General features: G+C 43.2%; 2 protein-coding genes across 2 annotated transcripts; one reads left to right on the forward strand and one right to left on the reverse strand.

Moving 5' to 3' along the window:
• Window positions 1–4,017: 4,017 nt before the first annotated feature.
• Window positions 4,018–6,208, forward strand: LOC100705884 (transcription factor AP-1). Its single transcript, XM_005458069.4, has one exon. It carries the CDS (start codon window positions 4,438–4,440, stop codon window positions 5,407–5,409), a length of 972 nt encoding a protein of 323 aa, XP_005458126.1. The 5' UTR covers window positions 4,018–4,437; the 3' UTR covers window positions 5,410–6,208.
• Window positions 6,209–6,614: 406 nt separating this feature from the next.
• On the reverse strand, window positions 6,615–11,831 carry tada1 (transcriptional adaptor 1). Its single transcript, XM_003453326.3, has 8 exons — window positions 11,701–11,831; window positions 11,017–11,108; window positions 10,847–10,912; window positions 10,533–10,627; window positions 9,333–9,545; window positions 8,617–8,768; window positions 8,265–8,421; window positions 6,615–7,801 (listed from the first exon to the last, which is right to left on the reverse strand). The coding sequence occupies exons 1-8, from the start codon at window positions 11,781–11,783 to the stop codon at window positions 7,649–7,651; spliced, it is 1,011 nt and encodes a 336-aa protein (XP_003453374.1). The 5' UTR covers window positions 11,784–11,831; the 3' UTR covers window positions 6,615–7,648.
• Between the last annotated feature and the right edge of the window lie 2,587 nt (window positions 11,832–14,418).

Genomic DNA, 14,418 nt, shown 5'->3' on the forward strand with positions numbered 1-14,418 from the left:
TCTCCAACAAACAGTGCATGGACAGTGTTTGAAATCTCATCTGTCTCTCTCACTGGCCAGTGTGTGTGTGTGTGTGTGTGTGTGTGTGTGTGTGTGTGTGTGTGTCCCTCAAGTCCACGCCTGAAGGTAATCAAAACTTTGTTCTGTTGATACATCAACACATGCACATACACTCTCTCTCTGTGTTTTGCCCTAATAAAGGGGAGGAGAGGGGAGGGGTGTTTCCGTGAAAGCTGGATTGTCCCACCTCTGTACAACAAAAGCAGGGCCTGTTGGGAGACAGGAGGGACCAGCTCCTGATTAGAAAACTCCATGCAGTGGAAACAGCTGGCCCAGCCAGGGAGGAGGAAAGCACTGTTATCTAAAGGCGACCCCGTCAACCCAGTAGAGAGGAAAAGCTGACAGAGAAACAGGAAGCATGGCCAGGCCGTAGCGTTAGTTTGATTGGAAACACTGCATGGTGGGTCTTTACACAGGTATATGGACAGAGTGGCCTAGAAAGTTACCGTGTGATAGAAAGAAAGAACGTTTCTAAAGCATTCTTTAGGGTGTCATACTTTAGAATGGGTATTGTGCAGCCTTCTGATGAAGACAACATGTCATCTGGAGAGTGTTGACCTCAGGCTGCCCTGGTTATCCCAGCCTGTCTGTCTGGGCTGTTAACTTATTTATAGTTGGCTTGAGGAGAACATGTTTAATAATACAATGGGGTAGACCAGACAGACTGGACAGCAGCTGTCATTAGCTGGCTTTGTGTCTACCTATGTGAGTGAATGAACACATATTCATACATACAGTGCAGGGTGGTTAAGACTGCAATACCAAAGAATGCATTCAATATTTTTACACTTTTTTACAGCCATTTTGCAAAGCAATGACTTTTCCAAGCATAGACTAAGTCTGTGTGATCACAAACCTGTCTCATGTACTGCCTGCAGATAAAATATACTGCAAACTAAGCAGAATAATAAGGACATTTGTGTTTGGTCTGTTATTTTGGTGTTGTAACAATGTTTCTTGGCAATAAAGCTTATAATGTTGGACAGCCTGTTTATTTTCCACTAAATGATGCCACATTTGTAAGAAAATGCATTCATGAGTTGAGTGTGTGGGCTACACCCATGCTTCTCTGCCAATACCAAACAGCTTATTCTGCTGTTGACTCTTGTTTGGTGGCGTTTATTAGATTGGATGATTTCGTCCGAAGAAACAACACATATTGGCAATTTAACAGTTGATTCATTTAACAAACAGGGACCTTAGTAGCATGTGGAAGAACCATACACATGCTCCTCTTCATGCTGGTCACCAGCTTGGTCAGGCACTGCTGTGGGATGGCGTCCCATTCTTCAACCAACTTGTCGCGAGTCAGCCAATATGGTTGTGTTGGTCATGAACAGCATGCCCACGAGTGTTCAGTGGGGTTGAAGTCAGGACTTCAGGCAGGCCATTCCATCTTCTCCACTCCCAAATTCTGAAGGTAGTCTCTGATAAACCCCTCTCTGTGGAGGTGAGTATTGACTGAATTCTGTCCCAGACTATGGAGACATGGGATTGCTACTGGTTGTAGAATCTCATCTCAATATCTTGATATGCATTCAGATTGCCGCCAGTGACGACAAGCCTTGTTTTTCCAGTGAGGGAGTTGCCTACTCACTGCTATGTCGTCCTGCAAGCCTTGACTGCAAATCTGTAGAAGATTGCCTACGGTTCTGACAACATGAGGAAATGGTCTTCCTGTGGTGTCATCTTTTTGGGACGCCGACCTTCACAGCCTGTCTCTGACATTCCCCATTAGATAGAAGTTGACCTTCAATTTGGAGATAATACTAGGGCTTGCTCCAAATAATGCTGCTACTTGGTCTTATAAAACACAAGCTTGAAGTTGCACTATGGCACAAGTCCCATCCAGATCAGTCAAATGGGGCATGCTTGGAGCAGACCAGCTGACGGCTCTAGCAGGGTCCATGCTTGCAACTCAAAACAAGAGTCAGTAGCAGAATAAGCTGTTTGGCATAAGAAGAGAAGATCTGACAAGTTTTTCATGGGTGAAGTCCACATACTCAACTCTGCTGCTCAACCTGTAAATGCATTTTCCTTACAAATGTGTTATTATTTTAGGGGAAAGAAAAAAAGAAAGAAATTGCCAAGAAAATAAAAGCCGACCAAGCGCAATTTCCTTACTTTTTGTGCAGAGTTAGGGTTGGGTTAGCCTGTCAGTGCATAGGTAAGATCTGGTCCATATGTTACTATCCCCTCATATATGTCATAAAATCATTGGCACAATATAATTCAGTCTTTTTTTTTTCTCAGCACAGTCCAGTGTTAAGGTTACCTAGAGTTTTTAATAGTATGGCCTTATCAGCGTTGACAAATTTTGCTCAATAACAATTAATCAAAAATTACAGTGTTTAAGGAATCCACGTGTCATATCAAAGTCCTTCAAGCAAGTCTCACCACTCAGCACCCATCTATCGCAGGAACTTATTTGGGTATTTATTTCATGACATAATTTAAATTAAGTTTATTTGATTGGTCACTACAGGAAACAAACACTCCCCCATCAATATCTTTAAAAATATATATATAGCTGTTAAATGTGCTGGCTTTCCCCTCAATATAAGGTTTTAAAAATGTCCCTTGGAAGTTACATTTGTGCCATCATCTTTGCTGTTGCAGACTTCATCTATAGATTGGTCACAATCGTACATAAAATAGAGCTCCATTCGTATTTTACGATTATTTATTTTAACTACTTTTTTTGTTGTGCAAAAATGCATTGCAAAATAAATATGTGGAAAAGTCCATAAATGTTTTAACTAGTACTGCACCTTAATCAAAACAAAAAGTTGCATGCTAGTTTATTTTCACGTCATGCCAAACATTTGGCTCACTCCAAACAGGATTACGCAACTTTCTTTTTTTGTGTTTTTCTTTTAAACCACACATCAAAAAGAATGACTGACATCCTCTGCATGAGCACATTCAAGAGAAAAAACACTCTGAAAGACAGCTGTGGAAATTTACAAGCTGATGTTCCTTAAAGAGTGGAAAAGTTTTCTCCTGGAAGAGCTTTTTTTTCTGAAAATGATCAGCTAAATAAAATACTCTTTAGCTCAGCAGCTAACTTGATTTTATTGCATCATGCGATACTGGTACTTGGAAAAACAGATCATAACTGCATAAATGTTTGTTATACAACAATGTTAGTGTTAGAGATGAACAAATCTTATACTCTACTATAAATTGCATGTATAGAAATATGGAGTACCCATACAAGAATATAAATTAGTGCTTATGGCCTAGTGTACATTTATGTATTAATACTCATTTGTTTACATATAATAGATTTTTTGTTCCTATATTTCTAAGCTTTTTGAATATTACTTGTTTCCACATACTGTATGGCACAAGTACACATTTTCCGAGTAAATATGTGCACTGCTGAGGACACGTGCCATCTTCACATAGCAAGGAATCAAAAAGAAACTTAAAACCAGCACAGGTGTAGGACCGCATATTTTGTGGGCAACAAAGGAGCTGTCAACGCAGGTCAGGTTCTTGTTCTTTCCTGTCTTTAACCCTGCTTTACCAGCCAACCTGTGCCCACTTCCTCAAAAGTCCCGTGTAGTTCTTCCTGTACAGACACACACACTGATCACCATCATTTCTGCATTTTCAAGCAGGTTATCTCTTTGTTCTGATTTATTTTTTAATATTTAAGCCTGTGAAACCTACAGCCTTAGATCACACGTTCCTGATCAGAAACATCTTATTTAAAGATTCCTGGTTCATTTCCAATCAGCGCTCATCTCTGCGCACCCTCAGCGCGCACTTCGGGGGATAACTAGTAATTGAGCGGGTAACTAAATATTCAAAAACACTACGTAATCCCAGAGTACATTGCTCCACCGTCTGCATTACCTAATCCCATAAACCATCGCGGTGGGCGGGGATATAGCGTGTTGTCAGAGCAACCTGCATGTCATTAGACACATCCCGCCTACCAAGTCATCTCCAGCCAATCGCTGGCCGTAGAAATGACATCATTGTTATTTTCAGGCGAGCTGCAGCTTAGAGGTGGATAAAGTTCGTCTCCACGTTGGAAGTGATAGAAAGTATTAGCCGTTTTCAGGCACTGTTTTTACTTTTTGGGAGCGGGGATAAGTCACGGAGGACATTCGGTGTGTCAGGACACGGAGACCCGGCGGCGGGGGGACAGTCTTTGGTTGTTGATGAGCGCAGGGCGCACAAAAGAAAAGTTTTCCCAGGACATAAAGTTGTCAAGTGAGTTGAACTTCAACAATAGGCGGACTCTATCGCAATCCAGTTGACGGACTGTCACGGGACATATGTAAACAGTCGACCTTGGACTGTTTTCTCTTTTCTTTTTTAAAGGAGAAAAAGAAAGATCTCCCTCAGGGTGAACAAAACTTTATGTCCAGAAAAATGGAAGCGACCTTCTACGACGAAGCCTCCAACTCTCAGCATGACGGGGCGGCAGTGTACGGCTTCAACCCTAAAACCCTCAAACAGACCATGACCCTGAATCTGAACGACCCGAAGAACTTTAAACCTCATTTGGGCGCCAAGGCCCTGGACATCCTGACGTCCCCTGATGTCGGGTTACTGAAGCTGGCTTCACCTGAACTGGAGAGACTGATCATCCAGTCTTGCAACGGGCTGACAACTCCCACCCCGACCCAGTTCATCTGCCCCAAGAACATCACCGACGAGCAGGAGGGCTTCGCTGAGGGGTTTGTGAGGGCGCTGGCTGAGCTCCACTACCAGCAGCAGATACCTGCCGCCCAGCCCGACCCACAGACCGGCTCGGCCAACGGCATGACATCCGGCTCCGCTGCGCCCGAGAGCGGCGGGATTTCCTACAGCTGCACGGTGCGCACGGAGCCGCCGGAGTACACCAACTTGAGCAGCTTCACTCGGGCTGTAACAGGCTCCACGCCCGCACCTGCCGGCGAGAGGCAGCCACCTCCACCTACAAGTTACCCGGCGGCTCCACAGCCGTCCCACAACCACATGGACCACCAGCTGCCGGTGGCTGCGCAGCACCCACGGCTACATGCGCTCAAAGAGGAGCCACAGACGGTCCCGGAGATGTCCGGCGAGACCCCACCGCTCTCCCCCATCGACATGGAGTCCCAAGAGCGCATCAAAGCTGAAAGGAAGCGCATGAGGAACAGGGTGGCCGCGTCCAAATGCCGGAAAAGGAAGCTGGAGAGGATCGCCCGACTGGAGGAGAGGGTCAAAAACCTAAAGAGCCAAAACACGGAGTTGGTTTCCTCTGCCAACGTCCTGCGGGACGAGCTGGCTCTGCTCAAACAAAAGGTGATGGACCACGTTAACAGCGGCTGCCAGCTCATTTTGACGCAGCAGCTCCAAGCTTACTAGACTTGCCAAGGGAAGAAAATAAAAAGAACCAAGGGACACTGCTCGGGGACCAAATGCAGCTTAAAGTGGCCCGTTCAGCCTTTCAGGGAAGTCTCAGCGCATTGTTTTTTTTCTCCTCCACCAAAATATCCGCTCAGACTGTATCCACATGGAGGCTGACTGACAAGATACTTGGTATTGGTCAGCAACGGTGAATTATCACAGAGCAGAAGCCATCAAACTTATTGCACAGGCGCACACAGCTCAGATGGAACCTTGGCTCTGCCAGCGCCTCTGATCTGGCTCGTTACATATTTCTGGCATTTTTTTTTTGTGTGTGTCTTTGTCATTTATTTCCACCTTAAACTACATAATGAAATCTGTAATCTGTCAAACTAGCTATGGCAAGTGTCCACATCTTATCACTCGACTGTGGCCCACGCATATCCTGCATCCTGACTGGAGGAGAGATAGGGTTTGTGTGGGCTCCAACTGCATAGACACAATGTGAATCAAGCCTTTCACTATGTCAAGTAGCAACGTATGCATATAGACACAAGTCAAGCACTGAGTATCCCAGGCACCAACGATTATATGTACAGAACACTAACAACAACAAAGGTTCACACCTTTCCCTAAAGACTCATAGGTGTGTGTTTACTGACAAAACTGCCTTACTTTCTTAATACTTACCTTCATGCAACTTTGTGATATAGTTGTAACTAATGTCAAACCTCAAGTTAACACTTAGTAATATTTGTACGCAGTATTTTGAGCACTTAACTGTAAATATGAGAAAATAAAAGTGTTGGATATGCGGCACGATGTGTGTTGTGGCTTTGTGATTAACGATAAATGAGCCTGGAGGTGACCGGATAGTCTTGCAGTGTGTTACATGGAGCGTTTGTTGTTGGAGAAACTGGGGCGGACGGGAGACTGAGTCACCAGCTCGCTGAGGCGCACCCGATGGTTGCCGAAGCTACTCGGACGCCCATTGGACAGCGAAGCGTCGGAAGTGAGCCGCAGGCAGCCAAATATGGCAAGAGGTCCCGAGCGAGCGCTGGGACGGGTAGGGGTGTGTATGTGCGCGCGCGCGAGTAATAGTCACCGTCCTCCCACTACAGCTGGTGACTCTTTTACAAGAAACGCCATGAAGCCCAGGCAGATCTGTTTACACACTTGAAGGGAGTGGGTGGAGAAGAGATACTTTGTAAAAAGGAGGAGGCGTATTTTTTAAATTTATTTTCTCAACTACTGTCTGTAATATAAATAAGTTTCTGTAGAAAAAAAAGTACAAATGTATACATTTTATACATTTAACCTGAACAGAGGGGCACATGTTCAATTACTTGGAAAGAAATTAAAACAAAATAAAACAAAAAACAGACTCTGTAGTCCAACAATGACACCAGAAGCTGGTAAATGATTGCACATATGTTCATGCCCAATCATTTACCAGCTTCTGGTGGTAAATGATTGGAGGAAGCAGCTGTCTGGCAGTTTAAAGACCCTACACACAGACTGTAAACCCACACAGGTGCTTTCACTCACTGGCTGATACACCCTGGCCCTACCTGTTATGACAGGACTGTTTCTATGTTTAACTTGAGTCTTGGTATATTGGTTTAGATAAGCTCCTCACAGATTCCCTCAACTTCAGCCTGACACAAGATTTAATCAGCCATTAAATGAATACACCTGCATGTTCTGTCCAGGACTTTTATGACCATTTAAATACTTGTAATCTTTTATACGTGCCGTATGTCATGTTGTGAACTGGTTATTTACACAACACTCGAGGATTAGATATGTGCTTTTCTGTATCTTTACAGGATGTTTTGATGCGTATCTAACAATGTGAACAAAGAGGAACTCGAGGCAAGTCAGACAGGGTTTGGTCTGTTAAGGCATCTTATCCACAAACTCTACAACTGCATCCTGCACTGGATCCCCAGACAGTGTACATAAAATTAAACACTATATTCTACTATGGAACAGAAGTTACAAAATGACGGTTGTCTGCCAGAAACGACTGGTGGAGTTGATTACTGGAGCCGACTGGCTGCTCTGGTCTCATCCAACAGCTTCTTTTGATCTTACTTGTCCTCCATCTTTCTGTGCAACACAAATTTTTCCAGCTTCTAAACAGCTTTAAGTTCTCGAACACAGAGTTCCTAAATTATATTTATCTGGGGGTCGTTCTTGTGTTTGGTTCCTGATAACCCCCATAGTCTGTGCACAGTCCTGTGGCCGGGGGCTCTCAGCTGACAAGCACGCCCTCTTTAGCAGCTATGCGCTGCCGGTGGACGTGGTCCTGCTCTAGTTCTTCATGGCTGGGGTGCCAAAGCCGTGACAGGACGCGTTCCATGTTGAGGGCGTACATGGTGTGGGAGGGCATCACGCCGTGGTGAACCTGCATTTAACGAGTATAAAAGAGATGAGAAAACCATTTCAATTCTGATAGTTAAATGATGGAAAGGTAGGCTTGGAAAAAAAAAAGAATCCAGCGTTAAGAGTAAAGAAAGAGTAAGACATGAAGATATAAACCTTTACAAAAACCTTGACAATAAACTGCAGCAACTGTACACAGTTTTGAAGCCAGAACTTAGAAAAGTTTGGCATTTTTGCTGGAAAAATGAGTTTATATCAGTCTTATTACACACTCATTTGTGGACCATTACACAACTTCACAGGATTCTAAGAATCCCACACACAAATTTTCAAGGTGAAAAACTCCATCACATTTACCGGGGTCAAAGGTTGTATTATTTGACCACTTGCCTGGGAATATCACAACTTTTCCTTTGGGCTGTTCCAAACAAACTCACTGTGAAATATGCTGATGTTGCTAGGACCAGTCGTGCACATTTTCTTACCTGTAAAGCCTCGAGGAGATCAAACATGCTGATTGGAGGGAGCGGCGCAGGAAGACTGTCAGCAGAACAAGCCAGCAAATGAACAGCTTGCTGCTCAGCCTCATCGGGTGACACCTGCGGTGGTGGGCCTGCAGGGAGGGAAGCACTCTGTGGCGGACTTCAAGAAAAAAAAAAAAGAAGTACACTATTAGTCCATACTGACAGCAAAAGAAAGCAGCTACTGATACAAACATAAAAACTAAAAAGATTTAATGAAGTTGCAGTAATGAGAGGGCAAAAACATTTTTCTGCATCAAATGCATTTTACTTATACTGAGAATTCTCACAGCCCAACAAAAGCTGGAGTCCCTACCATTCAGCAACACTGTGGTAAGCAGCAAGGCTGTTTTTCAGATAGGGTTGAGGCGTGACATCATTGCCAAAGGCGTAGGGGAAACGGCTGTCTCGTAATCGATACGCCTTCCTCCGCATGATTATGGCAGTCAGGACATCTTTCAAGTGGTGCTGAAATAAATCAGAGCACTGAGTCAGTGCACAGTCAGACTGAAAATGGCTCCCATTCATTTCTAGGTGCAACAGGTCGCATTAGCTTTTGCATGTAAACTGACTGATAGCTTAGTGTAGTTTAATCCAAGTGACCACTGATAATGGAATCAAGACCTCTCTTACTACATATATGTATATTAAATATACTTGTTTCATAACTCAACTTTAAAACAATTCAAACAGCTGAGTGAAAAAGACGCTGGGCTGGGCAAGGACACAGACTGAGACGGTAAAACCGATGTCCCTCCTGCTTTTGGCAACAACACATGGGTAAACATCTCGTTCGATTTTGGTGTGACTAAGCGACAAAGCTCTGCTCAGTCTCCGGAGAAAACAAAGCTGTCAGTGCTGCATAATAAATGACGCAGAACATGTTCTTTCTGATCATTTAAACCACTGCACGGATGTTTAAACAATGTCAGACTTAAAAAGCAGAAGAATCACTCACGTCACACTCTCAGCTTTTATGAGGGTGCACTGAGGCTCAAACAGTCACTCTTCTGTTGAACTGTTAGTATATACCTCAACGGCATAGATCATGGTGCTGATGGCATCTTCTGTGACGTTATCCAAGCCCACCTCAAAGGCGGTCACCATCATGCGAGCCTCCAGTTGGCCCCGTGTGGGCAGCAGCAGAGTGTGGGCGCTGAGACGCAGCTCTTCCTCCTCACTTCCCCCCTCCCTCGGGCTGAATGGCTGGGCGGCGCTCAGAGGATTCTGAGGCTGGAAACGATGCTGAAGGACACATAAGCATCCCAGCGATATTGTCAGTCCACTGTTCAAGCACACAGCTGTTATTTAGAGGTGGCTAACCTTGCAGCTGTAACACTCGGTCGTGATTTTACTTTTTAAGTGTACCGCCACACATACACTTTACTTAGGATGGCCACACAAGTGTATCTGTCGACTCATTTCAGCCTTTTGTTTTTAATGCATTTTGTTTTTTTTAAATCATGCCACAGAAAATGAAATCACCCATGGCTGATTTACAGTTGGACCATTCCCCTACTCTCATTTTGAAAGCCCTGGCCCTTTCTGTGTGGTTTCCCTAGCAGTTGGTTTGCTGGTCAGGTTGCTGTTGTGGCAATCCTCAATAGGATTCAGCGGCTTCTACCTCCACTGTACCCTTAATGATGAGTTTTGACACCCAAGTATTTATTGGTCTACTTGGTCTACTACTACTGAATGACCTGTTCTATAAGCAGGCCTGAAATATGAGAAACTACTCAGTTCAGAAAAAAAGCTTCAAGGGTTACTCCTAGAAGGCTTTCAAGGGGTAAAGAGTTAAATGGGTCTTGTGTTAATAGTCAGACAGACTTAGATTGGTGACAGTCTTTTTTTCTGCTGTGAACTGAATGGCCCAAGAACCAGAAACTTCAGCAGGAGCAATGGGTCATGTGGCACTGTGCTGAGCTCTCTGAGACTGCAAAGCAGAACATGGATTATAATCACTAGTTGCAGCCCAACACAGTGGAGATAAAGCTCATCCACAGAGAGACTCAATGGAGCGGCAGCTCAATAAAGGTTTACTGGTCACACTACCTGGCAACTAAAATATTTAGAGAGGAGAACCTTATAAGAACTATTTTTTCAACAATTCATTAAAGGTGTGTGTGCAACCTCTGTCAAAGAATATACATTTGTGGGAAAATTTTAGCAGTATTGTTGCCAACGTGAACATATCTAGCCCATGCGGAGATGAAAATATGAAGGAGGACTTACGTCGAATTTTTGCCTAGAGGAACATTTCTTATTCCCCTTCGGTTTGCCGGGCTTTGAAGCGCAGCTACCTTGCCACTGCAACGACCCTGCACCCTCTAGAGGACAAAAAGGACACACAACAAGGTGCATGAAAGACACAAACAGAGATGCCATTTTATTTGGTGAAATATTCTTGAGTTTTAATCTCAACAGCTCCTAAGCCAGCCCTGACAAAAAGGTATGGCTTAATACATACATAAAATGTCAGCTGTTATAAAATATAGGTTCAGCCACAATTTCAGAGGCATTCAGTTATTAATAAAAAAAAAACTCACCTGGTGTGGAGACGATGATCTGGCACCGTGTAAGAATAGCCAGGAGAAAATCATTGTGAACATGGACTGGATGAATGAAGGAAACACAGAATAAGCCAGATTTTTATTAGTATTATTATAATTTCTACATTACACACTAGCACAGAGGAGAGCTGTTCTTTGACACTAACCATTCTCCTGTGCCAACAGCCTACGCGCCTCAATGTCAAACTCTTCCTTGCTGATCTTTTGTTTGAACCACAGCTTCAGGTTTGCCCAGTAACTGCAGGGAGGAAACAAGAAGCAAGCACCAACACACACATGACTCAGGTGCATCTACAACACAAAGTGATGCTGGACACAGAAACACACACATACATACATACATACATACATACATACACACAAGCACCATCTGCACGTCATTACATCTCTTTATCGCGTTATTCACGTGCTATTAACTTTTAAAATCACAAATACTCAACAGTTTTGTTCCTGTTTCTTTCACTTGTCCTCTTTAAGTTAAGTTTCACTTCTCGCCAACTCGAGGTACACTTTTCAAAATATCGTCAAGTTGGATTTATACAAACTCGCCATAACGTTAGAGTTCATACAGCTAATAAAGCACAAGGTAAATCTCACCTTTCTTACGCATCACCTTCACCACAGACATAAAAAAGATACCAAAGAGATGCTACAGTAATATGTCAACAACGAGGGAAATCCTGCAAAATGTAGCAGAGGATAGCTAGGTGCTAGTTGGTCCAAGGCGCAGTTAATTATTGTTAGTTACCTTTTCATTTCAGTGGCACAGAAATGGGACCAAAACGCAAGACTACGAACAAAGACAAGCACACAAACAACACTTCACTTACTGTTTGACATTATCGCCAATTGCATCCGTTAAATTCTTCTTTGCAATCTCAAGCTCGCTAGCATGAGCCGCCATGACGTTCATAAACGCCTACAATTACGTCATTAATCGGCGACAGTAACATTTCCCCCCTAAACCTATAAACTTTATTGTAGAAAATACATTTCACAAAATGAGTCGAAAAGAGAGAAAAGCACTTAGCATTTTTTAATGGCTGAGACTAGTTGAATCTACCTAGTTAAATGAAATCTATTAAAAAGTCAATAACCAATCAATAAATAAGTTAAGTTAAATAAATATGGTGACTAAATTAAATAAATAAGATGATTAAGCTAAGAAAAATAACAGAATCAATCACACAACAAAAATAAGCGGAAAACACAATGTAAGTAAAATGAATAACTAAACCATATGGTTTTGTTACAAACGACTGCGCCGCTAGATGGCAGTGTGGTATCATTTTCATATTTGTACACACATTAGTGAGGTTTGCCTTCAGGGCCTTCTGCCAGACAAGCTCTCTAAAGACGTGGTTAACTTTGATGAAAGCATGTATTTTAACCCTGAGGGCAAACTTCTCCCACTGGTGTCCACTTGATGCAGAAGAGCTGAATAAAAGTGCTTTTAATCTTGTAAATTTCATACCCATAACAAAGAGGTCAAGATGCCCCCCAAAAGTCGTCTGTCTTTTACCAAGCAGAATCTTAGCTCTTTGTGTTTAACAGTGAACAGCTTTCATGTCAGAACACAGCATCTGTGTGCTAAAACGACTTTAGAGCCTGAGCTGACGTGTATAAAGAATGACTCCAGAGTCAGTCTGCAAGACCAGTGGGAAGAATGTGATCAAAGCCTTCAAAACAAATCACGCAACTCAAAGCAGTGTTGCAACCTTTTACGACAAACTTAGAGAAAGGTCACATTGTCATGTTTTCATGCTCTAGGCTGTTCCAACATTTTGCAGACTAGGTTTTGGGTTTTTATGGGTTTTTTACTTTTTGTTTTTTTTGTTTTTTAGCTCCCCTTAGACCAGAAGAAACACTTCTAATGATCACAGAAGTTTCCCTCCAATATGCAGCATGCCTGCCTGCACTTCCCTTTATAACCACTAAAATTTCCACTCAATTCAAAAGTCACTCACACCTACAGCTACTTTGGAATGCAACAGCTATAAATCAGCCAGTACACTTCTATGAAGTAATTATTTCTTCTGCTTTCACCAAAAAAATGTAGTTTTAGAGTTACCAGTTGAGGTTAGAAACCTCAATTCTCCACGGTGCTCATCCGAAAGCACTTCTGTGGTTCCATATGTTGTCCTTTACAGATAATATTTCTCTCAGGCAGATTTAGGCCAGGAGGCCCTTTTTGTTTTTCACTCTTTTAACTTTGGCATAAAAACAGCTGAGTCATCAAATAGATGGTGCTCCTCGCCCCTGCCCCCACATACCCAGGAAGTTCTGAAGCTTTTACCAGGCCATCTGACTCATGTCATTCAAAATGAGTGCAATCACTGAACATATACAGACATACTGTAGGCTATTAGCGGGTCCTCAGTTACGTGACTAACTTGCAGTGTTCAGAAGTCATATTTCTTTACAAAGGATATCCATTTGATCATCTTAGGCTTTTGTGGCTTTAGCAGAATAAACAAGCCTGCCATGCCAAACGCAAGAACGATGAAAACCATCTGAATTTTTCATCGCTATTAGATGCATTTAACAGACTAAATGTCTGTTAATAAGCAGCTGAAACTCAAGGAACAAATGTTCTATGGTTCACATGTCCTTTTGTTTGTTATCTCTGGGTTGCATTTGCTGCTTAGTTTGGAGAAAACCCCCTCAGCAAGATAAAGATCATTTTCACAATCTCAGCCTCTGCTTGTTTGCTTCACAGCTAAACACAGTATCACTCTTCTGGAAATTTTAGGACAGAGTGGAAACTGTAGCTGTCCACAGCAAAGTGAGCCTTTCCAGATCTCTCCAAACGATCATCCATCTTAAACAAGTGTCTGTTGAGCCCTAAATCAAAAGGGCACTTAGCAACAAACTTAGTTACGGATTTGTTTAACCGTCCCAGTTAGAGCAAGAAATTCATCATGGAGCTTATTTTCAAAGAAAACAGCTGCACATCCTGTCTGCTGATTTGCTGCTGACACTAAGTGAGCTTCTGAGAGCTAATGAGTCACTCTCACGGACATTCCCCCAACAGCAGATGTCTTATAGCAAACAGCAGCGAACTGTCAGGAATCTTCCGAGCCTGAAATCTGTAGACAGTGAACCTTCACTTAGTGACAAGGAGGGCTTTTACCTCTGAAACGTGCAGTGGTTTTCAGAGGACCACACCGCAGCAGCGTTCGCCCATCCCCAGTCTGCTGGCAAGGTATTTTGAGTTGGTGCAGACCTGAGTGTGGTCCTTTCACCGGAGCCAAGGATGTCACCTTCACAGTTCCAGCATGAGGCTGCGCAGGGGTTTGGTTTTTGTGGGTTAATCAGGCATTTCCATGTCCCTGTGAGGCTGTTTAAAATTGTGAGGGTTCAGTGTGTCACCGGCACAAGTTATTGGAAGGCTACACTTGGAGCAACCCACACTGGCTGATTTGTGGGGTCTGTTCTCACTGAGGTTTTAGAGACACATTTGTAACAGGAAGGTGGTCCGTTATAATCAGCGTCCTTTTCCTTGGTCAAGCTGGGAAAATTTGTATTGAAATTAATCCAGTAAAGCT

This window comes from Oreochromis niloticus, linkage group LG18 (genome assembly GCF_001858045.2).
Source record: "Oreochromis niloticus isolate F11D_XX linkage group LG18, O_niloticus_UMD_NMBU, whole genome shotgun sequence".
Lineage (NCBI taxonomy): Eukaryota > Metazoa > Chordata > Actinopteri > Cichliformes > Cichlidae > Oreochromis > Oreochromis niloticus.

Coding starts and splice junctions, on each gene's coding strand:
- LOC100705884 (XM_005458069.4), top strand. CDS start 4,438: ATGTCCAGAAAAATGGAAGCGACCTTCTACGACGAAGCCTCCAACTCT.
- tada1 (XM_003453326.3), bottom strand. CDS start 11,783: ATGAACGTCATGGCGGCTCATGCTAGCGAGCTTGAGATTGCAAAGAAG. Junction 9,546..10,532: donor CCTCTAGGCAAAAATTCGAC/GTAAGTCCTCCT, acceptor TGTGTCCTTCAG/CATCGTTTCCAGCCTCAGAA. Junction 8,422..8,616: donor TACCACAGTGTTGCTGAATG/GTAGGGACTCCA, acceptor TTTTTCTTGAAG/TCCGCCACAGAGTGCTTCCC.